The following is a 26,228-nucleotide window of genomic DNA, read 5'->3' on the forward strand; positions in this document are numbered from 1 at the left end:
ACTGATGCTGTATCATGTATGATAATGAAGCTCATCCATCAGTAAATTTGGTATTTTAATGACATTTAATGGGCTGCTACTCTTTCACTTCTGTACCTTAGCTCTATATCATCTCAAAGGTCACAGCACTAATACATTTGATTTATTTAAGCCTCCTGTTTTATAGTGTCTGAGAACAGTAGCTAAAATTGACATAAATGTTTGGGGTTTTTTTGATTTACAAATTTCCAACAGTATATACGGGATAACGGATGCTGGAGCTTGCATGAGAAAACACTGCACTCATTTATATCTTCTTTAGAAAGGCATATCCATCATCTGACCACTCTTATTCTAATCAAATACTCCAACAGGGACTTTAAATCAGCATTTTGCACCACACCTGCAATCAAGCCACTAGTTTAGATTTATCACTCTTCATCTCACATGTCACACCGACTCCCGGGAGATAATGCTGGATAAAATCATTTTCTCCAAACCATTGTCACAGTTGTTTGTCATGTTCAGGTTGTCTCTTGACGGTAGAGCTAAAAGCCAAAATGCATCTCTCACCTATTTACACTTCACCCACTATGCACTTGTTGTGAAGGCTTCAAATGGGTGCAAAGAAAGCGGGATGATGTCTGTGACATTTGGTGCCCTGTGGACACAGCTCGTCACGTATAGGTGCAGTGTGACAAAGATTACCAATAGCTGAGGCATGCGATCCTTGCTTATGACACTGTGTCGTGGGATGAAATATCACATGGACAGCACGGTGTTTAATTATGCATATTTACATTCCCTATTATATTTATATTCTGCAAACCTATCTTTGGTTTGCAGAATATGACTAAAACCTTTTTTTTCTTGTGTTCTATTTCAGGTTGTATACAAAAACAATGACGTGAGACTTGAGTTGTCCAGGCTGGCCAAGCAGGGTGATCCCAAGATGAAGATCCACGGCACTGTGGCCTTCAAGTGCGAGAACGTGGCTACTCTAGATCCCATCACTTTCGAGACGCCTGAGTCTTACATCATCCTCAACAAGTGGAATGCTAAAAAGACAGGCTCCATCTCCTTTGACTTCCGCACCACTGAGCCCAACGGCCTTCTCCTTTTCAGCCATGGCAAACTCAAGCAGCAACCAAAGGATTCAAAGAGTCCTCAAACTCTTAAAGTGGACTTCTTTGCTATCGAGATGCTGGATGGCCATCTGTACTTGCTGCTGGACATGGGCTCGGGAACCACAAAGACCAAGGCAGTCAACAAGAAGGTCAATGACGGCGAGTGGTACCATGTTGACTTCCAGCGAGATGGAAGATCGGGTAACTTTTTAAAAAATCATTAGCAACATACAATATTTAGACGAATAGCTTGCAAGAAACAATAATAGGCACCTATTGCTGCATCTGTCGCTTTTATGAGAGTGCAATACATTTAAATGTAAAAAAATATGCAACATGGCAAAAAATGACCACTTAAACTGATGTACTTTATATCAACAAAATATATTAGGTTGCGTGACTACTACTTGACTTCCTATCATGTAGGTGAAAAGGGTCTGTGGGCTTAACAATAGTGTTTTCACAGCAGTAGTTTACACCTTCCACATGCCCTGACTTGAAGTACTGTAGGAGTGATGCGTTTCTCAGCAGTTTATTTCCTTCGTAGCGCAGACAGTGACCATCTCCAATCAAGATTTCTTAAATAATAGTGCCATAAAAACAAAATACAATACTTCAGAAGGCTTGAACTTATACAGAGACATGCCACCACACTCCTTTGTGTTTTCATACACATACAAACAAACACCCACATTACATGCAGTGCCTATTCACCTATGTCTGGGAGACTATTGCTGGGCAATGAGCATTTCAGTAGCCCAGCAATCAAACACAGTTTTAATTTTGTGCGTTGTTGTCCTCCTGGCACCAGAAATGTGCAAAAAGTATGGTGATGAAGTAATCCTCAATATGGCTGACTAGTTTAGCCTTCAACATATAAAGTGCAATCAAGAAGCACTGGCCCATAAAAATCAAAAATACATACCTACCTAGCTTAAATTTTCCTCTTCAATTGTAGAAGTGCCATTACGACCATGAACTGTGGCATCGTGTCACTGTGTGCCGACATACTGACTTCACAGGAAGATTTCGGCATCATCAGCGCAACCTTTGTTAGCCACCTATTTACTTGCTGCGTTCGGCTCTTTCCACTTTCTGAAAAGTTCAAGTTGAGGGATCACTGTTTCAACACACTGGTGCAGATATAACGTGCATCAGAGAGTTTCAGGTACAACAGGACAGAATGAGACTTCTGCACAGCGATCTAAAAATAGCAGCAACGCTCAAAATACTTTGGTGGTGAATAAGAAAATGACCTTGAAGGGGAGATCAGATTTTTATGGGCCATAACCCTTTGATCACACTGTGTACGGTACAACGCAGCATTCAGAAGAAACTTAAAGAAGGAGCTCTTTAAACAATTTTACTGAAATAAAATTATTTTCATGGGGTCATGGACTTGTTTTCTAAAAAACGGAATTATTCATTATTGTACCAGAGTTGGTTCACCACTGAAACTTGAATATTTCTCCACACACTGCCCTTCCACTTGTTCTAATTATTTTTACATATTTATTATAAAATCCAATTGAATAGTGATAACCCAACTTCAGATAGTGGCTACATGTCACGATTCCAGGCACATATTTGCAACAAAATAACTTTGTCCCCTCTCACAATGTGTCCTCTAAGCCCCGGGTCGCCCTGCACTGGTCCCTGTTGATTTGCTTATCTAAGCAGCAATTTGTTAGTGTGAGCTTAGAGCCAAGCCCTTGCAATGTCATGCTGCAAATTAGATATACCCCTTGACCATGTTTTCCACTCCATCTCAAGAGGTGGAAATTAGATTAACTGTTTCATTACCCCCCTAAGCAAGTCTGGGTTGTAGTTCCAAATTGAGCTAGATACAATGTTAAAATAGTGACAGCTTTCACACATTCAGCTCCATTAGTCATTGACAGGTTTGTAAAATTAGCTCCAATACTCTGTTTGAGGTGACACAATACAGGCATACGCTGTAATAAACATTACCGAGTGGCTTCTATTGAATTCACTGGGAGAAGAAAGCTGTGGGTACCTTCTCAGATGACATAAATCCAAAACATTTAGTTGCGGTGTGCCGCACCATAAACAACATTGTCTTGCTAAATTAGATTTTTTTTCATTATCTGTGTAGTAACCTCTGATCACCCTCCCCCATGCAGTGCACACATGTACACACTAACACGGGCACACAGAACCTCGAGCTCTCTCATCGAGCTCTCCACTCACTGTTCTCTCTGTCTACCCTGCCTAAGTTTCCATGGAAACAGGAGGGGGTCTCTCCCAGGACTGAGACAGTTACTGCACAGTGCTGTGCTGAGCTGTGCACTAATGACATTTCAGAAGAACTTTTCTTTCTTTTCTCAAGTCCTGGGGATCAACACTTACGTACTGGCCTGTAGAGAGGATGTACAAAGGTCTCGCCAACATGACGACTTCCCTTGTGATACGAATAACAACATGGCGAGGATGCTTTAGATACATGCACACAGTGGCTTCAAATTGTGAAGCTTTTTTCCAGTTTATTTATTTATTTATTACATCAGGGTTTCTATGATCTGTACAAAGCACTGCTGCTTATGGTGTGTAATGGTGTGGCTACCACTCCTGAAATGTATATATTATAATCTCTATATATGTATTAACAATTGTGAATCAACAATAAATGTGCACAATAAATCTCAATTAAAGCTATAATCAAATAAAACAATAATCATCCTCAACTACAACAGAAAGCCTGCAAGAATAAGTAGGTAGGTAGGTAGGTAGGGAGGTCGCTCCATAGATTAGGAGCTGCCACCAAAAAGCTCTGTCACCTCTATTTTTGAGCGAGTAACATCCAAGAGCAGCGAGTTTGTAGACCTCAGTGGTCTGGTAGGAGTGCAGGCTGTAAAAGTTCTGTTAAGCATGGTGGCGCCAAACCATTGAGCCTCTTAAAAGAAAGTAATAAAATTTTAAACTGGATCCTGAAATGGACTGGAAGCCAGTGTAGGCAGGCCACCACAGATGTGATGTGATCACACTGCTTTCTCTACTGGCATTTAGCCACGAGGTTGCATATTTCAGAACAACTCTCTTGGTTACAGCTCTCTTCAGACCACTCTGGGCTACTATTGAAACACAGCAGCGCTACATGTTTGGCTCCATGGATGACACTCTTTCTTTGTAATGGGCTCATTCTGAGCCCAGAGTTGTCAGACGATTGCTCGCATAAAATGTTGCAGCATAATCTGTCACCGAGGCTGCTAGTGGTGGCCCGTGGTATTATTTGATGCAGCTCATAAGAGCACAGAGGATTCTGTACATTTCATTCATCCACAGTTTATGTCATACTGTGATATAGCAGTATGGTTCCAGCCATTATACCAGACTGAGCATTTCTAACTGTGACAAATAACTGTTGTCAACTGGTAGCAACACAAAGCACAGAACATAACTGAATGACACAAAATTAACAAATGAGTGAAAATGCCATAATAAAGCCCAATTCTGTGAGCAGACACATTGCAAACACTAACCAGGTGTCTGATGTTTTCCCGTGTATCAGCAAACATATGCTTGCTCCCTAAATTAGAGTGAGGTATCAAAACCACATGAACCTATGTCCTAAGCTTGAGAAAACACACAGTTCATTGTCAGAGCTAATTTAACACTGATGAAAATAATTATTAATACTACAATCTAGTTCTCTTAATTGAACCCTTTAAATCGTACACACAAGTCCTTCAAGGTAATTTTCAAAAACAACATAGAAGAATTCACCAGTCCCCCGAGAGCGTGACTCATCAAACATATGGTATTCTTGGCTTTTCATCTGTGTGTCAGATGTTTTATTAATACACACCACCAAGCACATCACTCATAACAAAAGTGCAACACAACAGCCAGACATAATTATCCGCAGCCCAGTCCTCCGTGTGCAACGCTTCCTGCAGCTGTAACAATGGTGGATAATGATCCCTGCCCTATTTAGTTTAGGCAGCTCTTCCTACAGGAAGCAAGCCTGCAAATGGACTCTGGCTCTCAGACAGCATCTTCTAACCCTCAATGCATTAGAGACGCTAAGAGACACTCTGCTTTTAAGTGAGGGCTTCTGGGCCGCAAGTGCTGTGGGTCACTCATCAGAGACATTACACGGACATTGCTGTGTTGTAGCCACACTTCCTGCTAGGGCACACGCGGCGCTACTTCACACACAAACATGCACACGTACACCAAACAAACAGAGGCAGGCACGCACACTCGTATAGATAACATATTCCCTATCCTCACAACCCACTCACGAGCTTCTTTTTCTACAGAGAATCCAATCACAGGGAGAGATTTGGCCGTATCGCCCTAACTGGATTGTAGTAATCCCCTGTCTGACATGTTTTGGGGATGTGTGAGTGGGGTTAGGGGACATCATGCCAAGTTGAGCCTGGCTGCTGATGCAAAAAGTGTGAGAGAGATCTGAGCTGTCATTTGGACCCCTGCCTTCAGGTTTGATGATGGAGTACCACTTACAGGTCAGCCCACAGAGAGGGATAGAGAGAGAAATGTGGTCAGCGCTTTTAAGTTGGCTAGACTGCTGATTTTTGGCGTCATCATTCAGTCACATTTTTAGCCCTCTGTATCAGTTTGATCATCTCGTTTGTAATTTCTGTACTAATTTTTCAGGACACTGTTTACCGCTGTGTTCCCTCTGCTTTCTTATCTGTAATCCTCCCCCCCCCAATCCTCTTTCCAGGCTGCTTTATCTCCATGTTCTCATCTTGTTCTGTATCTCCTCCTCTTTAATGTTAGCATTCACAAGACACACCCCCTGATATTAAAATAATAGTGTTCAAAACATAAGTAGTCCTGCAGTGTGTATATGCCCTTCTGTTAGGGTAGTCGTTCAACATTACATAGATTCACTCTGCTTTCACATATTCTTTACAGGACTTTGAGAAGTAAATACATCACTCTCACATGATGCCCAGGAGATGTAGATATCTTTCTTCTTCTTCTTCTACATCAATTTAGACAGACATTCTTTCTTCTTCTTTATGACTGTAATAAGACTTAAGTGTAGATATCATGAGGTTTAAAGCATCCAATAACTCGATGATGACTTTAACAGTATCACTTTAAATTTTACTTTCAAAGAGCAAGGCTTTCTCGTAACTTTTAAAAATGGTCAGACTTTTTGAAACTCTTTCCAAGTTTTTCATTGGACATTACCTGCTTTTTCACTCATTCTCAGTCCAGTTCAAGTACCAGCCTCTTTTCAGAGGAATTTTTATTTGTTAAGCCACTTTTACACTGAACTATTATCTCATTAAAGCATAAACAAAGACACCTAACTCAAAGGATGGACCGGTGTTGTGTGTGCCAAATTTTAAATTTTATCTTTAGGCATTTTGTTACTGGCAGCGTCTTACAAAAATGTATCATTTGTTTCTATTTCTATAGTGAATCTTTAGTTGAAAAATGCCAAAGATAACACAGTGTGACAGGCATAAAATAGTATTTTGGCACCAACACCAAAAAGCTATTTGCCAAACACTTGGCATATTTTGGCATGTGCAGGGTGTCCTTAAAAAAGTTGAGGAAATTGAACAAGCGGAGGACAAAAGAGGAAAGCTTAAAAAAAAAAACTATCTACAGCAGATAAACGTTATCTGAAAGCAATGTGAAGCCATTAGAAATGGGAAAAATACAGATCTGACACAGAACCTGAGAGATGCACCTGGACCATCAGTTGATTTATCTACTGGGAAAAATGAGAAAAGAGTGGCTCTCAAGAAGGGAAGGGAAACAGGAAGAAAAGGTTCACAAATTACTCAAGAATTGGACTAAAAATCAGCAGCAACAGGTTTACGCCAAAGTTGACACGTTTAGTTGTTGTCAGTATATGAGACCAGGAGCGAGGTCCAGCAGTGTGTGTCTACACCCATCTGTAAAAGACGGTGGAGGCTCTGTCATGGTTTGGGGCTGCATTTCAGTCAGTGGTGTTGGGGATCAAAATTGATTAAATCAGGAAGATTGAAAAGTACCATCAGACTTTGATCCACCGCACAGTATCTGATTGGCAACAGCATCATTTTTCAACATGATCAATGATCTTAAACACACTGCCAAGGGAGTAAAAGCATACCTGGATAATAGATAAACAGATAAAAGATAGAAAAACAAAGAATGGAAGATTGACCTCAAAGAAGAGCTTTGTACGTCCTTTAGAAAGCATGAAGATGGCAAAATATAAAGAAATGAAGGGTAGCACACTGCTTCATTCACAAAAGTAATTTTGCAAACCAGTTCCTTCAAATGCCTGTCACAGTGTGGGACCTGACAAAAAAAAAAAAAAAAGTGTTTGCATGTGTGGATACTTCTCTCGCCATTCACGCTGACCACACTGATGTTCATTCTTCAGCCGGGCACCTGCTCTACTCAGAGAAAAGTTTCCTCGCTAATGAGTTTGATGTAGTGAGCTCGTTAGCTATAACCTGAAGGGAGCTGTTCTGGCTGCATGACGGGTGGCCTATGCCAAGTGTGCAAAGCTTGGAAGTCTCAACAGCTGTGGCTGGAGAGAGCAGGGGCAGTGGGTGGCGGCAGGAAAGTGCAGGAACAGATGCCTGGGGCCAAGACCCTGAGAAAAGAGCTGGAACATGTTAGTGGGACCCGGTTAATCATTGTGCACTAGGTCCTTAGCTGTCTCTCTCAAACAATTTTGCAAAAAGGCTGGCTCACCTTGGCTATGAAGATCATACATGAACAAGTGTATTATTAGCACATGCAGTGATTTTTAACATTTTTTTGTTATGTGGAAAGATGTTTCTGAGAAAAAAAAGGCTTTGATAGAAAAAAACGAAATGCAGATATTTATTATATGTATAATTAATTGTGATATGTACATTCATGCATGCTAATGGTAGCTGTAATGAAATGTGAAATGCCCCATTTAATATCTAATGTGTCTCTAAAAAGTGCTAGGCAGCCCTGCTGAAATTCAAGTGTGGCTTAGGGCTTGTTTCCCCAACATAAACACTTTGACTTGAAAAGTAACTTAAAAGCTACACTTCTCTCCCACATACAGTACAAGCATTACAGCTTTGCCATTTAGCCCATGGCAATCAACTATTAGTTCCTTCATATCTGCCATGGCATGCATCTGCCACTCAAAATGCAAATTATGCCTCTATGGCAATTTTATTTTTAAGCATCCATCCAGGCAGTGGCCTGTGTGGATCCTCAGCGCCACGGTATATAGATTACTGGACGAGGATGCGGGCAGTGGAGGCAGCCACCATTAATTAAAGTCCACAATGGTTCCTGCACTGAGAGTAACAGATCCATATACAAATTAATCACCCGGTCTGAGTCCCACAGTAAGGCCTTCCTTTTCCGCAGCTTTACAGTCCAGTCATGTCCGCTGTTGTTTACCGTGCTCCAGATCGAGAATTAAACCTGAATGAGAGTGATAAATCATGTTGGGAAACACACATGCTCTCATTGCAGGTTTATGTGTTTGAGAGGCAAACAGAAGGAGAGACAGGGTGGGGGTGGGGGTTGGGGGGGGAGCCTCCAGTCCGTTAATCAAGATCAAAAAGATGGTTACGATGTTTTTTTGGGAAGGGTGGCTAAAATGATAGAGAGGGCAACTATTTTTCTTTTCCTCACTAGTTTCTTTATGACCACTGCTTTATAGATAAAGGAGATTTATTATGGCAAATCCAAGGAAAATGGAGAGGATACTCTTAGGAATCCCAGATTAAGCTACTAATAGACTAGCTGCCCTGTGATTAATGCATCTTATCAGCTCTCATCAGTCATTCTAAATGAAGAAAATCCTGACCCTGTCCAGATGGATAACACTAATTAGGTTAATTTCTTCATCAAAACATTTTCAAATGGGTCTTCTTTGCATCTTTGTGGTCCTGTAGGACGCATAGTGGCTTTTGGAGGCTAAATGTTTACTTACCTCAAAGCAGCAAAACCATAACTTATTATCTTCATTTTTAGGTACCATCTCCATCAACACTCTCCGCACTGCCTACACAGCCCCTGGAGAAAGTGAGATCCTGGACTTGGATGACAACCTGTACCTCGGGGGTTTACCGGAGAATAGAAGGGGGTTGGTGTTCCCCACCGAGGTGTGGACAGCACTGCTCAACTATGGCTACGTAGGCTGCATTCGAGATTTATTTATTGACGGACAGAGTAAAGATGTCAGACGGCTGGCTGAGATCCAGAGAGCTGCCGGGGTCAAGCCCTCCTGCTCTAAAGAGCCTCCCAAACAGTGCTTGAGCAACCCCTGCCAAAACAATGGGATCTGTAGAGAAGGCTGGAATCGCTACGTGTGTGACTGTTCTGGGACTGGATACCTGGGTCGCTCCTGCGAAAGAGGTAGAACTTTGTCTCATTTTGTCTACCCAGCTGTTAGACTGCTTATAATTTCTTTCTCCTAGGCGTAATCTTTGCCAGTGTAAAATGTTGATGATGCTGCACAGCGACACACTTCTTCCTCACCCTGCATTATCTTCTGATGTAGGGATGGGATCATAAAAGTGTGAATATAATTTACATCAAAGAAAAGCGGGAAAAGATTGGTTTAATTATATCCGCCATGAATGTAGTATTCTTTGTCTTTCAAGTTCAGGTTGAACAGTGTCAACACACAAAAGCCTGCAGGTGGTCTTTTTGTTATCCGGGCTTATGGTTGAACATCGCCAGCTCTAACAGCAGGTTGGTGGTAATTTAAGGCAGGAGAGAAATTGCGGGAGGAGACCGACAGCAACAGAGAAGCAGGCAAAATGAGTCAGGATACGGAGCGTTGATGTTCGACTATGTTGAGTGGCAGGTGACTGATGCACCACCGAGACACTGCTGGTCACGTCCACCATGCACACTTGCCTGTAAATTGGCTGTCTTCTGCTAACCATTTGCCTCATCAAACCACTCGCTCATGACCAGACCTGGTGCAGAATACTTATCCTTCTGTCCTCCAGAGAAGAGAAATAGGAGAAGTGAGTGTCACACCGTGAAACCTCAGGCCTCTATGTCTGACTTAACCCCGATTCTCCAGGAATTTGTCTTTTTTTATTTATAGCTGATCACTTAGAAATTAAAAGAACACTTTTTGTTCTGAACTTTCTGACTAGTGTTTCAAGTTGATAGGGTCGCAAATTATACTAAAATAACAATAGTCACATATTTGTCTGATAAAAAGCTATAATTGCTTGAACTTAGCCCTGAGAAAATCTTCCAGAACTGCCCTTAGTACTCTAAAGCAGATTTTTTTCTTCCTGTTTTAGTATTTTGCTGTATTTCTGCAGGTAGCTGAAAGCAAAGAAGTACAAGAAATTTTTCTGTGCTATAAAATGTATGAAGAGAATTTCAGGTGTGTCTTTAAGGAATTGTGAGATTCAACATTTCTGCAGGATCAGCTTTAATTTGCTGGTCTTTTTGATCAATGTATTTTCCTTTTCTCCACACAGTGAGACTAAGCGAATACATTTTTCCAATTTATAGTTCTTTTATTAAGGAGAACTGCAATATTAACTTTATTACAGCTGTAGATTTTGATTTAATTAATTAGTTATTTAAATTCAGTAAAAGATCATTGGATATTTCCATATTGGTTGAATGAATTCATAGCTATATACATATAATCATCACAGATTCTAACTTGAAGCAGTAGACTATATATTGGCGTTAGTGTTAAGGGATTTATATTGCAGCAGCATGCATAGTCATGAAATCTCAATGGTGCAATAGTAGCAAATGCGTGAAAGCATTTAACATATGCATAATCAAGGCAAATGTCAAAAAAGTGCCCAAGCATGTGACACTGTTATCACAGCGTGATGCATCTTCGCCGAAACAGGAACAGGAACAGGTTCTCTCATCTGAAAAAAAAGAAAAAAATCAGCTGTGGTTGGAATGCACCACGTCCCACACAGTTACATGTGTCAGCTCCACACGTGCTTTTGCTATTCCTCTGTGCTGAAGTCACTTGCTTCATGAAACAGTATTGCCAAAAGTAAATGGATGTTGTATAGTTGGAACTCTATTTGGTGTGTTTTAAACGGATCTATTGTGAAATGTAAAGTTATCTGAAGAGTCACACCTTGTCCTTTTTAACTGTAACTTGTATGTGGACAGTGCTTATCTGTTGTTTTCTCTCTAACCTCTACTTGTTATGATGGCTTCATGACCCTTTAGTCTTCTTAGGCAGATGCACCAAATGTTACGATGATGCAATGCTTCTAGAAGCAGTATAAACATCTTTATATGGTATTTTTTTAATTTATGTTTTTTTTATATGGTAAGTTTTTGTAAAAAAAAAAAAAAAAAATCAGGAGCAACATGTTTTCTCCAAGCCCCACCTTTCAAAGGCTACATGGCAATGGTTGCATTTGATGACCATTATAATTTTATTTCCTGACCTGTTTCCTGTAGTTTTCTTGCTTTCGCTTTGTGAGAAATGCTTCCAGTCCATAACAACTTAATTATGTACATTGTTTACACATTAGAACTGACTGGGAAATGAATAAGGCATCAGAAATTAGTCAAGTAGTCATTAGGAAAATTTGGACTAGTCATTTAAAAACCTTAACTTTGAAAGAAAAGGCAAATATATGTGTTTCTTTTAGTTTTTGTTTTTTATTCTTTTAATGTTGACCCAGTCTTCTAGCAATTGTCTGACTCGGGAAGGCAATTTCTGGTGTGAGTCTTGCCACTGGAGTGGGGAGGGAGTAAGTTATTATGTCCACAAACCAACCATCCCCCCACCCCCTGCCTTCCCACCTACATATACACAGACACACAAAACCTTGAGTATAAATGGATGACACTGATTTATAACTCCAACTGCACTTTAGAGATGCTAATGATACTGATGGAAATCTGGCGAATGGCACAAAAACAAAATGATACAAAAGCGCATGACACTGTTGTGAAATGAGGCTTGTTTGGTCATGAAAGTATGTGGCACGTGTTGCGAATGCAGTGCTTTAGTTAGTTCTGAGGCAGGAAATTAATATTTGATTTTTTAAAAAAGGAGCAAAAAAAGCAGAAATAATATGTAGTGTAAAAGAAAAAAAGTCGATTTCCGTATCTGATGAACGTGTCAGTGAGTCTTGTCTCCGCGCTGCTTTGATTTTCCACATGTGCACGTCGGTTTTAGCTAATGAGTTGACAGGAATTAGGACACAGTACATGAGGGAGGTGGAGTGGGCAAGGGATACAGATCGTTTCTCTTCAGGAAGATAATTACTTATTCAGAGAGCGTTCTTGGGTCCAAAGATATAATCCAGCCTGACTTTGCTCTGAAAACAAAAACAAAAAGCTGAAACAGTTCCACATTAAGAGACTGCGTGTTGCAAAGATTTCCTCCACCGTGACCTTCTGTACTCTCTTTGAACACCAGAGCCGTCTTCTGGTGTCTCGGCTTCTCCGTCCAACTCTCATTTTCTGGCTGTCTCTGCACTTGTGTATGAGACAGGCATTAGCGAGAGTGTGAGTGGGAGCAGTGGTACAGAGGATGGGCTCTGGTGTGCTGCCAGCTGTTTTGAATGCTCCAGATTGCCTCTGCACTGGTAGGATGAAGCAGGCACCAGCAGGCCGATGAGCTGTCAAAAGAATTACCCCAGCTCTCACTTATCCATGCATGGTGTACCACCCGGTGGCAAAATACAGCTACTGCATATGGCAGAGGAGGAGGACGACGACGAGTGAAAGGAGCAGGAGGTGGATCTTCGGAACACAGCCACGGAGCTATTCGCCCTATTTTGAGACATTTTAATTAAGCAGACAAAGCAATTTTCCCCCCTTGCATCCCAAATGTCTTCCCCTTCATTGTTCCTCCAGTTGCTAATTAGCCCAAATATTAGTCTTGCAGTGTGAGGCTAAAGCAGCCTCCCAGATGGTGTGGTAGGTGTGTTGTAGTACATGCACATATTCCCTAATGAGATTTGACATGCTGGATTCCAGCACTGACAGCACCTGCATCATTTCACAGTGGCTGCAGCTGAACGTGTGCTTCAACATACCCGCAATGGATAAAGCTCGGTGCTGAAGATCAGTGTACAGATCGATACATGAGTGTGCTCATTGTACACCAGACATACCTAACAACTTGCTGATTTGCAGTGTAGAGGCTTTGCACTGTGCTTTTACCAATACGACAGTGATGCTATTAGTTCAAAATATATATTTTAAAAAAGACTGTATAAAATACAGCAGCCCTACAGCTTCAGGGTACTCTTAAGGGATATATCATTAAGTAGAGCCTTGAGTCTACTGCAGTGTATTATTGCCAGCATGTACAAAAGGTGTCTAATACCTTGCTCCAGAGCATAGTGCACAACAATACAATGCATTAACTACTTATGTAAATTAGTGTAAATAAAGAAAAACTCTGTTCTTTGAGAACATTTATTGCTTTTCAGAGCATAAAGCCATTTGCCATCGGTCCGAAGCAAAAGCCAAGAGGTGCAGAATGCTATTGCATAATTGAGAGAAGCCCTTAAAGGGGAATATGGCTGAGTGTTAGCATTAAAGCATGTTTTAGCCGTGCCCTTTGACAGCACACTGTGTTAGTCACCATTCAGCACACTTGAATCTAGGCACAAATTAGAGAGAACCGGTTGTCCCGCGCCCTTAAGCGATGGACATACATGTGTAGAAAAGTGAAAAACATGGAAGAAGCGTGACTGTAAGAGCGCTGGGGGTCCATTTTTTCGAGGGAAATGTTGAGGAATAGCTCTGGCTGAAAGATTTTGATAGCGCAGGATAGACCTTGAGAGATGAGCTAATTGTCCTAACATTCTTGACCAGCTGAAAATTCGAATGCAAGTGAATGCAAAGCTGTACTACTTGTAGCTTCCATTTCATACTGCACACGCTGAAGTTGCATATTATCCCAATCTCAGCTGATCTATTTTCCATCTTTGCTCTCATTTCATAGCTCGGATAATGTTGCCGTATGGTCACAGGGCAGCAGATGTGAAGCTGGCCCATGATGCTGCTTCCTCTCTGTGCATACACAGAAAATTGTTTCCCTGTCTGAAGAAATCCACTCAGCTTGTAACTTGTTTTCACACTTTTAATAGCCAGTGTGTCTCTTTCGTGGATTGTCTATACTTGGGTTCAAAGACGGCTGCGGTGAAGAAGACATGAGCTGCCTTGAATTATTTATGATATCTCCAAGCCATTTCCTCCTGTTTATTATGGATGTTGAACATATATTTTCCCAAAGCCTTTTGGCAGTTGTTTTCTGGCAAATTTTGAATTGGGTTGAGCCTGGTGCCCCGATACTGTGGGACATCACAATCCTGTGACATGCAGCTGACAGCTCAGCCTTCCTGCAGAGCCTGCTCTCCTCGGGGGGAGAAAGCAGGAAGAACTGTGTGCCTGTCTGCCATTACCCCACCCCTTGTTAGTAGTACAGGCTTGTTTGTTACTTCTCTGAAAGTGCCCCAACGCCCCCTCAAATCGCTACTTGTTTTCTTGTGAAAATCAGAAAACAATGTTGCATTGAGCTTTACAAGACAGAAAATGAATGCTTGGTTTAGTTTGGTATGCTCCATCTCCCCCCTGACAGCCTCCTGTTGGGTTGGCACAGACAGAAGCTCCGGCTTCAGTCCTCTCAATTTATTTTGATATTAAACATGGGAGTGCCATTAAAAATGACTCGGCTTGCAGGATTGGATTTTTGACAGGTCCTCACTTTGCATTAGGTAATGATTCCCTCACATGTCATCCTCCATTTTTTCCATATCTGTATTCTGGAGCTTTCTTATTTATGACATTTTAGATAGTCCCTTATATGAATTTCAGCAAAGGTGACATCTTGGATGAAATGCAATATTTACTCCAGTTGTGATTAATTTTATCCTCCTATCCAGTGTGGGGAAAAAAGCTGAAGATTATGCAGATGAGGGAAATGTGAAATGTCTTTCTTTTATAAGAGAGCTTGCATAGGGTACATTTAGCAAATGATTCATTTTTCTTCACCCTTAAGGAGACACAATGCTTTACAATTTAAAGGAATATATTAACAAGTTCTCAGCATCATCGCTGCATGTGTTTATTCTTTAATGTGTTGTTTCGTCCAAGCATAATGGATCTTGTTTCAGAGCGAGGTGCTAATTCTTTAGCAAGAATTCTATACAGGTCAGCACTCTGAGCTGCCACTCATTGTGCAGCAGTAATACATTTTTGCCATGCACCCAAACAACAGGCAGTTGCTGTTAATGGATCCTACAAAGGATAATTAAACACTGAGGGGGACTTTTTTTTAAAGTTCAGATTCTTTTCCTGCAAGTATCGGGACCAGGTGCAAGGTGGTATAACAGTGACACATTTTTCAAGTATTCGAGAAGCTTGAACAGTTGCTCCGTTTTTTCCCTGGCATTGGCTAACAGTTTCCAAATGTAGCTCTTTGCTTTAGCTGCCTGGCAGGGAGCAGACAGTTTAGCAGTGGGAACTCGTTTGTCACACGCCCCTGTCATCTGCATCATACCCCAGGAGGGCGTGGAGAAATTGGATTTGGGTGAGGAATGTGACGGAGTTATCCCAGGGGATGGATGTGACATTGGCTCTGTGTGACGAGGAAGTGGTGATGAGGTGGTTTGTGTACACTGGTACCCTATCACCCACAACAGTCTCCATCTCCCGTCCCTCAGTCTCACCTTATATCTGTCTCGCTCAACTCTGCAGCTGCAGTAATGGCTTTGTTATTGGGTTATGGTTTAGTTACACTACCGGAAATGTTGTTACAACCTCCTGCCAGCGTTAAACAATCTCCCCAGCATTTCTCCAGACGGCCCGCTTAATGCTTTGAGTAAATGCAGTCACCCTGAGCAGAAGCTCGATATTCAAGGTCCATATACTATTACAATTCTGTCATCGTTAGTGTTTTTCCCCTCGGTCAATACCAATTTCTCCTTTCATGGTTTGCCACTATTATATTGCAAATACAAAATACTTGTGGATGCCACTTGTTATGTAAGAGAACTTTGACTTTGAGTTTCTTTTATTTGTTTGTCACGAAGGCTTCATTTCACCTTGGACTGTGTTTTTTAAGCTTAACTATTATCCAAACATGTACTTGCCACTGACTCTGTGATCGAGTCCACCAGCTGAATTGGCACGGGGAAGACAGGAGTCAGTCTTTTGGAGAGAGTTTGGCTTGCTGTCAGCTGTAGTACACAGCAAAATGCGACGCCAGACTTTGACAAGTCTTTACACACTGCTTTTGGGGGACATATCTGGGCACATGCCATTTAACAGTCACTTACTCAGCAAGTTTTTATATTGTATTTATATTTCTAAGAGACTAATTTTAGGATTCATCAGCAGTCAAAATGACTCAGTGTTTCTGCTGTCTGTGAGGCAAGGTAGCTCTAAAAAAACTCCCGTCTAAGAAATAGATCCAGACACGCTGACCGTACTTGTCTCTGTTCTGTTGAGTTATATGGTGTATTCATTCTTCTTTTACATGACTGGATATTATTACATTCAATGCACTTGTTTCATCAAAACTGAAAGTCGCGACATTAAATAATATCCGCAATAAGGGCATCATTTTAAGCTGAGCTGACAGGCCCGGTCATTGCATTACCATAAAACTGTTACGGTCTATTTTACCAATCGCATATCTTTTTTTCTCTCTGCAGAAGCAACCATCCTCAGCTACGATGGCAGCAAGTTTATGAAGGTCCAGCTACCGGTGGTGATGCACACAGAAGCTGAGGACGTGTCTTTGCGGTTCCGCTCCCAGCGAGCCTATGGCATCCTAATAGCCACCACGTCTCGGGACTCTGCTGACGCTCTGCGTATTGAGTTGGAGAGCGGCCGCGTCCGGCTGACTGTCAACTTAGGTAATGCCTTGGATGTACACACGCTGCGGCAGATAAGTCAAATTAAGCTAGAAACCGCTTTTAAGGGAACATAGCCATATACATACTCCTACTCTCCCACACACACTCGGAGCAATTGTTCTTTTTATATATATTGAATAGAAAGAGATGGTGTAAAGACTTTCAATGGCAAGACTCTGCGGCTCTTTGCTCACTGCCAGTCGAGCACACGGCCAGCAATGCCCAGCAGGGAATGCTCACTGCGTGTACCGTCAACTGACTCAGATCAGCTTAAAATGTGCAGCTTACAGTGCAGATGCTGCTGTATTCTGTATTTCCAGTTATAATTCATACCAGGAAGCTAATAATTCTTCTGAGGATGGGGGCATTTATAATATTTAGTGACTGCCTAGTGTGAAGCAGTCCTTATTTGGGGCCAATAAATACCCTGCACACTTGTTCTTTAATCACTTTATTTAGAAACACTTTTATCATTGTGGGAGGAATGCATGGTCGTGCATGAATATGCGGCTGTCTTAAATGAGTACAAAGAAAGACACCCCTTCCTCTCGCGTGCCTACAGCAAAAACGGAAAATTGAGGACAAATGAAAGAAACACATTTCGTTTTTTTGTGTGCGCGAGTGTGTGCACATGTGCTTATTTGCTCAGAAAAGAATCCAGTGATGCCTGTGAAAAGTTTGATATCTCTCAAACAGAGCCTCGGCGCACAAATGATAGCCATCTATTTCTCCTTTCCACTGGCTAAACAGAAATGGGCTCCCTAAGCGGAGCCGTTTAGCGGTGCATGCAAAGTAGACAGCCTGTGTCTGCTGTCAACCACAAGGAAGCATGTGTCCCACCATGGAAGACAACAGCGCCACACACTGACAGCGCTGACAAGTCATATTACTGCGACTACAAAAAGATGCCCTCTGATGAAAACAACAGGCTACGGAGTTTTGTTTTCTTTTGGATTATCTTTGACACATTTTAGGTTTTTTTTTTTAGTTTGTCTGTCAGGTTCAGCCCTCGATGCCTGTCTTCCTTGTCCCTCCTTCAAAAAGCAGAGCATTCCCTGTAAGGGTAGGCTTGTGTTGGTCTCTGGCTGTTTGCGACCACTTTTCTGCTGCGGTTGACAACACATGACAAGCAGGGCCAAATGGGAAGCAGGGGAGGGAGTTCGATCTGGGTCACCTTTCTTAGAACTCGACACAAACTTAGCCTGAAGAAAGAAAAGAAGTGAAGCAGAATTCAGAAACAGTAGTGGGAGTAGAGTAAGATTAGCTGGGTATTTAGTGCAGGAACGCCAAGTTAAGTTATCACAGTGGAATCAAGATAATCATTTTTTGCTACCGTCAAAGAAAACAGCTGTGTAGTAAAGACTAAAGAAGAGCATATAGATATTTTACTTAATTAAAATGATCCACATAACAATTTAAAATACTAAAATCAATACGGTGAAGAAGATTTAATTTATTTGGAAAATGCGCTTATGCAGAATGGACGTTTTGAGTATGCTACCACATGAAATATGAACTTATGAATTGCATATACAGTACGAGAATAGAATAATAGAGTAGAAATGAATCTGCTTTATATGATACAAGGTGGTTTTATATAACCTGACTATATTTTTTATTATCACTAAAATGTGCATGAAATAAAAAAAACATGTTGAATGGCTCTTAGTGGAATAGATGTTATTTTATTGTGTTATTATCATTAGTGCAACATCATTCAGCATCATAATATTGGCTAAGGTGGAGCTAATTTTACTTGCTTACTAAAAAGTGGAGTATTTTGAAGTAGGGAAACAGGATACAAAAGTAAAGTATCTCAAACTGAGCTTAGGAAGCACTCGAGTACATATAATTAATGGCTGTTTTTTCCCCGCTGTTTGAGAAATAAGAATACTATTTAATTTTGAATTGTACAATTTAGCTTATTGATATTAGTTAAAGATGTAACATTGATAAGTCATGTAACAAAGTAGCAAAAAGGGACAGTGCTTTAAAGTTGTCTTGCACAGGAGACAGATGGGGAGAGAGTTGGTATACCTTCCAGTTGGCCCTGCATGACCCTGACCAAAATCTGACGCTCTCATAAGAAAATAATATTAAAAAAAAGAAAGAATTTATCTCGGTGTATGTAAAACATATCTCATGGATAAACATAGCACTGCCATACAATTAAACATCAACTGTAATGGTTAGGTGAAAATTAAGGCTACACTGCAGCACTTTCACAAGTTTGCTGCGCATTCGATCACATTTGAGAGCATCGGATGAAGGACGGTGTCCGTGTGTGTGTCCCCAGAGGGGTGGACTGTATGCTTTAATGATGTCTGCAGCTGTAACGTTGAAAGATGAATTTATCTCTCATCTATTCTTCCCCATCCCTAGAAGTGTTGTTTATAGCCATGCTTGCTTTATATTTTGCGACTGTTAAAAAAAAATGTAGCTATGATGTTAAAAAACATACTGAAATCTGACTCGCCCCTTGCATTGACATTGTGTGTCATCATACCAAATTCCAGCTGTTGGAAAATAAGAAATTCCTGGAGGGATGGAGGGAGGCTTGAATTAATTACAAACCCAAATATAATAGTCAGCTGTGATTCTACACACTGGGTTGTTTCTAATTAATGAACCTTTTCACTCACTGACATAAACCACAAGGCAGGTATTTTGCACAATTTCTCAGTCTTCTCCTTGCTTTCCTTTTTTTCTTTCTTCTTCTGCGTTTCACGGCAGTTGCAAATTGATGAGGCCATTCAAAGCACAGAGGAAATACAGAGTGTGATTTTATTATTCTCATTAACCTGCCTCACAGAGCAGAAAGAAGGGGATGAAGAGGGAGGGAGAGAGAGCAGATCTTGTTTGTGGGATTCACTTTGGATGTGTGTGCGTGTTTGTGTATGTGTGCGCTTGAACAAAGAGGTTACATTGCAATATTTTGGGAGGTAAATATCCTTGACATTTATTATTCAGGAACAGTGATGAATTAATAATTACTTGTCTGGCTCGCAATACACCTTTTTTTTTTTTTTTCCTGTTTAATGATTCTGAAGTGGCAGACACTCTCGGTATTGGCACATAACAACAGAAATGAGCAAGTTTAAGCTCCATAACAGTGTGCTAGAGACTGCCACATACTGTATAGAAGGACAAACTGTTCTCTGAAACCAAGAGTGTTAGGTCTCTTTGTGTGTGTTTGTGTGTGTGTGCGTGTGTGTTACAGTAGCTGAAGGTCATTGACTGATGAAGAAGTGGAGACTTACACAACAAAACGCCTCCGCACAGAATCACATGATGTGACCTCTAGACATGCTTCTGTGAGCCAGCCCTTCTTAACACCTTTCTAAATGCTAAATAGCATTGTTTGTGCATCTTCAATGCATCCCTTGTTTGTGTATGCAAATAAATAGCTCTAAGCTCTAATTCCCCCAATCCACTGCTTTAAAAGGTCATTCTTGGTTTAGTGCGAAGACATAATCATCAGCTGTTATGCTAATATTTGCGTTTTGGATTTATTTCTCTTTTTCTCTCAGTCTGAAATATTCTTAACACATTCTTAACAAAATTAATATTTATCAGTGTATTTATTTTAACATTGTAAATGTACAAATCTTTTGAGATCTATGCATCATGTAAAATTGAGCAGGGAAGGATAATCCTTTAAACTGTGGAACTGCTTAGTGCTAGAAAGTAAAGAGCCATATGGTAGGTAAAATGGTTAATGTAGTTGTTAGCTAAATAAATAATGTGTTAATCTGAATTCATTTGGGGTTTTTTTAATGTTCCCTATTCTTTATAAAATAATGGTGCCATATGTGCAAATTAAAGCAATGCTTATATTGGCATATAAGCTGTAAATGTGCTTAAGCTTCAAAGAAAAGTAGTTTGATTTTGTTAATGTAACGTTATGCTGAAGGCAAAATGTTTGAGTAAAAGAAAAAGAACAAGACGGGGGACAGCAAGCCTTCCTTTAATAGAGCCAGACCTGATTGTGTCACAGGAAAATGTTTAATTGAAGTTCTTGGAAAGAACTTTGCTAAGCCAGTGCGTTTCCACTTATGAAGAGTTAGCATTTAATTCAATTTTTTTTTTCCGTTTGTTATTTTTGTCCCCTTTTTTTCTATGTTAATTAATGTGTCTTGTCAGGCGCTGCGGCTCCGGTCAGCTTAGTGGATGAAGAATTTCAACACCGACTCAAAGAACACATCACTGTCAATTAGGGACCTAGGCTCCCTGGGGCTGCCCAGAGCTGTCTGAAGAAAACACTGCCACTTCGACTTAAACAGTATTAACAGGCACTGAGTGACAACAAGATGAAAATATGAACTAGAAATATCTTGTGACAGATTGGCTTTTTTGGTCTGTGAGTCTGCTCTTCTATTATTTATTAGCTTGGACTGCAGGAAAGTCACAGTTTAGACCAGGATATGCTGATGAGGGCACCTTAGCGTAATGTGTTCATTCACTTCTGATCTTCTTTAGCCGCATTGCAAGGTGCTTTTTCCTCTTGTTATTAATCTTATCCATACGTTAGTCTTTGTTGTGGCTTATTTGATGTAAAGGAGGAGATTCTTAAACACAGATGCAACACATGTTTTCTTGTTTGAAGTCATCATATGTTGGAGAGTGATTTAAGGGGAGCATGCATGCATGCATCCTGCCTTCTCAGCCAAATGACTCGCACTAATTCCTGGCGTCTACATTCAGAAAAGTAATCAAACTACTTCATTATAAATGCTCAGCTCTCATCTTACCATAAAGAGTAGGAATTTCAACTAGAGTTTAATGATATTCACTTATATTTTATGCTCAGAAAGGTAAAGGGGGGTATAAATCTGGCAACAAGTAAAGGCAGAGCTGTTCAGGAGGACTTTGGGAACAATAATAGTGTAAATTAATTAATCATGAAAATAAAAAGAGGGCTATATAAAATGACTGGAGTGCGTACTGTAGTGTTTTCTAAGAAAAGCAACAAGCTTTACATCCTTATTAATTTATTCGTTGCAATATTCTTTAAATTAAGGAGCTAATTTTAATAAAGTTCTTGCGGGATTCTATAGCTTCTTAAATTAAGGGAAATAACTAATATCCTTTGAAATTAACAGTGTAATAGGGACTTTTCTGTCATGGGAGGAAGTACTTAATATGACATGATTATCCATGTCATTTATTGCTAAACAGTGCTAGTCTCAGTAATGTCGTGGCAATTTGAGCCTTTCAGTATTTAGCAGTTTAACATGAATTCGAAAACAAATCATTTATCGTTTTAATAATGTTTCACCTCTGCTTGTACAAAAGTATTTTCACAGCAGCATTGTTGTTACTGCTGGTTAGATGGCAGGTTCCGTAGGGAGGTATCCTGGTAAAGCTTTCCCTGTCGCGTTGATCTGGTTTTGATATATCTGTTGATGGTAATCCGGTGTAGTGGCCTGCTGCTTGGTCAGTGACTTCCTCTTCCCCCCACCTATGTGAGTCACAGTGTCGGGGCATGCAGCACCAGTGTCCGAGCTGTCATCCAGCTTGCCAGAGCTGACTGACTGGATAATCACATCTTCTCATGCTGCCCTGTGCCACACTTCTTCACTGTTCCCTTGGGTCTAAAGTCAGTGAGGCAAGGAGAGATCACTGTAGATCCATCACTTTAGATAGATCACCGCCTGTGAGGGCACAAGAGAGCGCTGACTGGACTAAAAGCCCCTTAATGTCTGGCCAGCAGCTGTTGGTTTGGACCAAAGATTGTACTAAAGGCAGAAAAAAAACAGGTCCAGCAGTAGTAAATGCTATGCAGGATTGTGCTTCTTGATATGACTGACCTCTTTTCCTCTTGCCTTTCTTTTCTTCTTGGAGAGCAGCAAGAACAGAATGATAGAAGGCAAAGATCAAGCACGCTTTCAAGTCCAACTCCATCCCATTATTTCATATCTCTCCTCCTTAATCCCTCGCCGGTCGTCTGGTCTCAATCCTGCCCTGGTGTTTGGTGCTTACAGAGCAGAACTGTGTCTCGGATTGAGTGTGTCCCAGTACTTTGGAACCCTCAGATTTGCATACGCATTGCAATGGAGCTTTGAAGATTGCAGAAAAGCAGGAAATAAATAGCCATAAATGGTTCAGGCGAATGAATCTGGAACCCATCTGAAATGCACCGAGCAGTATAGGCAAGGTGTCCAGAGCCTAGGGGTTTTAATACCGTCACTGTGGCACAACCTCATTGGGCTCTTTTTTTGGTTATGTGTGCCCGGCAGGGGAACATCAGAGCTGTATAGCAATTCAAGATGATCTAAGAAAGGCTGTATGAAAAAATAATATGCTGCCCTAGTTGGACCAATGTTGGAATTTCCTAATGGAGAAATGTATCCTGGAGAGACTTGTTATTCTTCTGATAAGATCACAGAGATTTGGTGCAGTTTCTCTGATTTTAGCTCTGATTCTTAATCTCTCCTTGAGTTTCTGGCACAGGGGTTCTCTACAAACCCATTAATGACTGCAAGCAATAACACATATGATACGCTATCATATAATATGCTGATTTCAGGACTGGATGACAAAATAATCAGAATATTTAAAATGTTCAAGTGATATTATTAGTAAGCAACGTGTTTCTAAAGACAGTTAGGAAGATGTGTAAAATATACGTTTTAAACAGAATTTCATGCACCTGATGTTTCTAATAGATGGAAAGATTGGATGTTGCATTCATAAATGTGTATTTTACCCCTGTATCATTTCTGCTGTCCTCTGTTAATAAGCTGGGTGGCTCCTCTCAGAAGTCAGAAGATGTGGCATTTCTGATTTTCAAAAATAATTTTGGAAAATATTGGACTCATCACACAGCTTCACCTCACTCCACCATACCACTTTGAAACATGAGCAAACATACATAGAAATATAATGTGGAGTTTGTACAATTCTAGCAAGCTTGAAAGTCAGTATTTGCTATCATCACCTTTATTTTTCAACGCGGCCTGAACTCTCTTAGGCAAGCTTTCTCGTAATTTCTTTGAGTAGACTTCAAGAAATGTTCTTCAGGCTTCTTGAAGGGCATTCAAAGCTCTTCTTTGGATGTTAGCTGCGTTTTTGTTCTGTTCTGTGATTCAATGTTGAATCCGGGCTCTGGGGAGGCCAATCCATTACTGATAGTGTTCCACTGTGTGTTTTCCTATGCAGATATGCTTTTACTGCATTGGCAGTGTATTTAAGATTATTGTCATGCTGAAAGGTCATTGCCAATCAGGTTCTTTTCAAGATGGTATTGCAGAGTGAATCAAAATGTACTTATCTAAAACACCACTGGCTAAAATGCAGCTGAAGCCATGACCAAGCCTCCACTGTGTTTTACAAATGACTGTACTGTAGAAACATAATGATATTGATTTGAACCAAAAGTGTCAAATGTGGATTCATCACTCCATAAGACATTTTCATTAGTAATTTGGCATACCTCAGCCTTCTCTCCCTGTTTCCCTTCCTTAAGAGTGGCTTCTTGACAGCCACCCTTCCACTGAGTGCATTTCTGATGAGCATTTGGCGAACAGTAAATCTATCTATTGAAGGGCCAAATGCAGCTCTCTGATCCTGTGTCAGGTCTTTGCTGGATTTTTTTTCTTACGGAAATTCTTTTCAGATCTGCTATAGATCATTTTTCAGGTCTAACACTTTTCCTTTTATCCCTTACTTGTCCAGTGTTCTCAAGATGAGCTGCGCACCATGCTGAGAGTTTTCAGCAAAAAGCTTTTCAAGAATCACCTTGTTGTCGCAAAAATGTTTTATTTGTGACATTTTTGGTAAATTCAGTTAAACAAATGGGAACAAATTTTGTGTTTTGCAATACTTTTTTTTTCTTTTTTTTAGGGCCGGGGGGGCTTTTTGATGCTGGTTTCACAATTCAGTTTTAAGTGGCTTCAGAAAATGTTAAGACGCAAGGACTGAACTGAAAAAAAAGATATTGACAATGTCAAAAGAAAAACTTGGAAAGACCTTTAAAAAGTCTGGACAACCATTGCTCAAGACTGCATTAAACAATTAGAAGAAAGTCTGGCTCCTTGGAAGCAAAATATACTAACATGATGGGTGGCTCAAAACTTTTTCACAGTCTTGTGTATTTAAGAAAGAATTTGATATAATTTCTCAGTTTCAAAATTCAGTTAAATACAAGTTTCACAAATGTGTAAATCCTTGCAAGGCAGATTTGCAGCACTATGGGAAACAGCATTTATTGATTTAATAAAGTGGATTCATTAGCTTTTTTAAATGGCATCTGTGCAGTTTCAGTAACCTTCTCCATTTTCCAGAGCATCAATTATTTCAAAGGGTGCTGATAAAAAGCACATTCTGTATTTCCTGTTTTTGTACGATTAGCACGAGGGCTAAAATGGTCTGTTTTGTTGTTTTGTTTTTTATTTGTTCCTTTTTTTCTCTGCTCACCGCCAACCACAATACTTCCATTATGCAGGTGTTTCTTTTTGCATCACTATTTCATTTTATGTGGTGGACATGGGGGAAATCAAATATTGGCCTGCACTGTTGTAGGTAAACAAGATGGAGAGTGATACTGGGTTGTTAAGTGCCTGTCCAGTCATAGCCTTTTGGTAGTTATTTGCTGCCACCAAGTGGCATGATAGGAATTTTAAAAAATCTCAAAAGAAAGAGAACGTCAGTGGTATAGAAAGGTTATATTTGTGTCTTCATTTAACTCAAAGCTCACACATTATGCATTCACAGAAAACACTTAGTGTGAATATATTACAGCATCTGATTATTGCCTCCCTCCTATTGGTTCAAAGAAAATAGTGTTCAGGGAGAATTCAGAATTTTGATGCCTTATCTAATGGTGCGATCAGTGCTGCAAATGCAAGTCAAAATGTGTTTTTATGGACCATTAACTATGTTTACCTTAATGTTTTCTTCCTCTGTCCAACTACTTCATCCATTCACACTTTCTTCCTTTTGATCTCCCTCTTTCTTATTCTACTTTTATCAACCTCTCTGTTATGGATGTGTGTATGTGTGTCTGTATTATGTGTGTGTGTTAACCGCTGTTTGGACTGTCCTGCAGGCAAAGGTCCAGAGACTATTTTTGCGGGTCAGAATCTGAACGATAATGAGTGGCACACAGTACGTGTGTTCAGGAGGGGCAAGAATTTGAAACTGACCGTAGATGATCTTCCACCTGTGGAAGGTACCTCTCATCTTCTTTTTATTTGACGTAATGTAGTAGTTTTTCACATATGTAAACTTAAATAATCCATAACATGCTTTGCTGATCAGGAAAAAGGGTTTGATCATTTTTCTATAT

The 26,228-nt window shown here is 40.4% G+C and overlaps 1 protein-coding gene across 26 annotated transcripts in view; it reads left to right on the top strand.

Annotated features, from left to right (window-relative positions):
* Positions 1 to 26,228, top strand: part of LOC100702788 (neurexin-1a) — a 248,608-nt gene that overhangs the window by 92,431 nt on the left and 129,949 nt on the right. For 25 of the 26 annotated variants that reach the window (XM_019366989.2, XM_019366978.2, XM_019366980.2 and 22 more), the window contains 4 exons: positions 866 to 1,307; positions 9,075 to 9,458; positions 16,736 to 16,939; positions 25,989 to 26,111. In XM_019366989.2, the coding sequence (XP_019222534.1) occupies positions 866 to 1,307; positions 9,075 to 9,458; positions 16,736 to 16,939; positions 25,989 to 26,111 (1,153 nt within the window). Of the gene's footprint in view, positions 1 to 865; positions 1,308 to 9,074; positions 9,459 to 16,735; positions 16,940 to 24,665; positions 26,112 to 26,228 lie in introns of those variants that run through there. The other variant, XM_019366995.2, reaches the window with a different exon arrangement.

The sequence above is a fragment of the Oreochromis niloticus genome, linkage group LG13 (assembly GCF_001858045.2).
Source record: "Oreochromis niloticus isolate F11D_XX linkage group LG13, O_niloticus_UMD_NMBU, whole genome shotgun sequence".
Lineage (NCBI taxonomy): Eukaryota > Metazoa > Chordata > Actinopteri > Cichliformes > Cichlidae > Oreochromis > Oreochromis niloticus.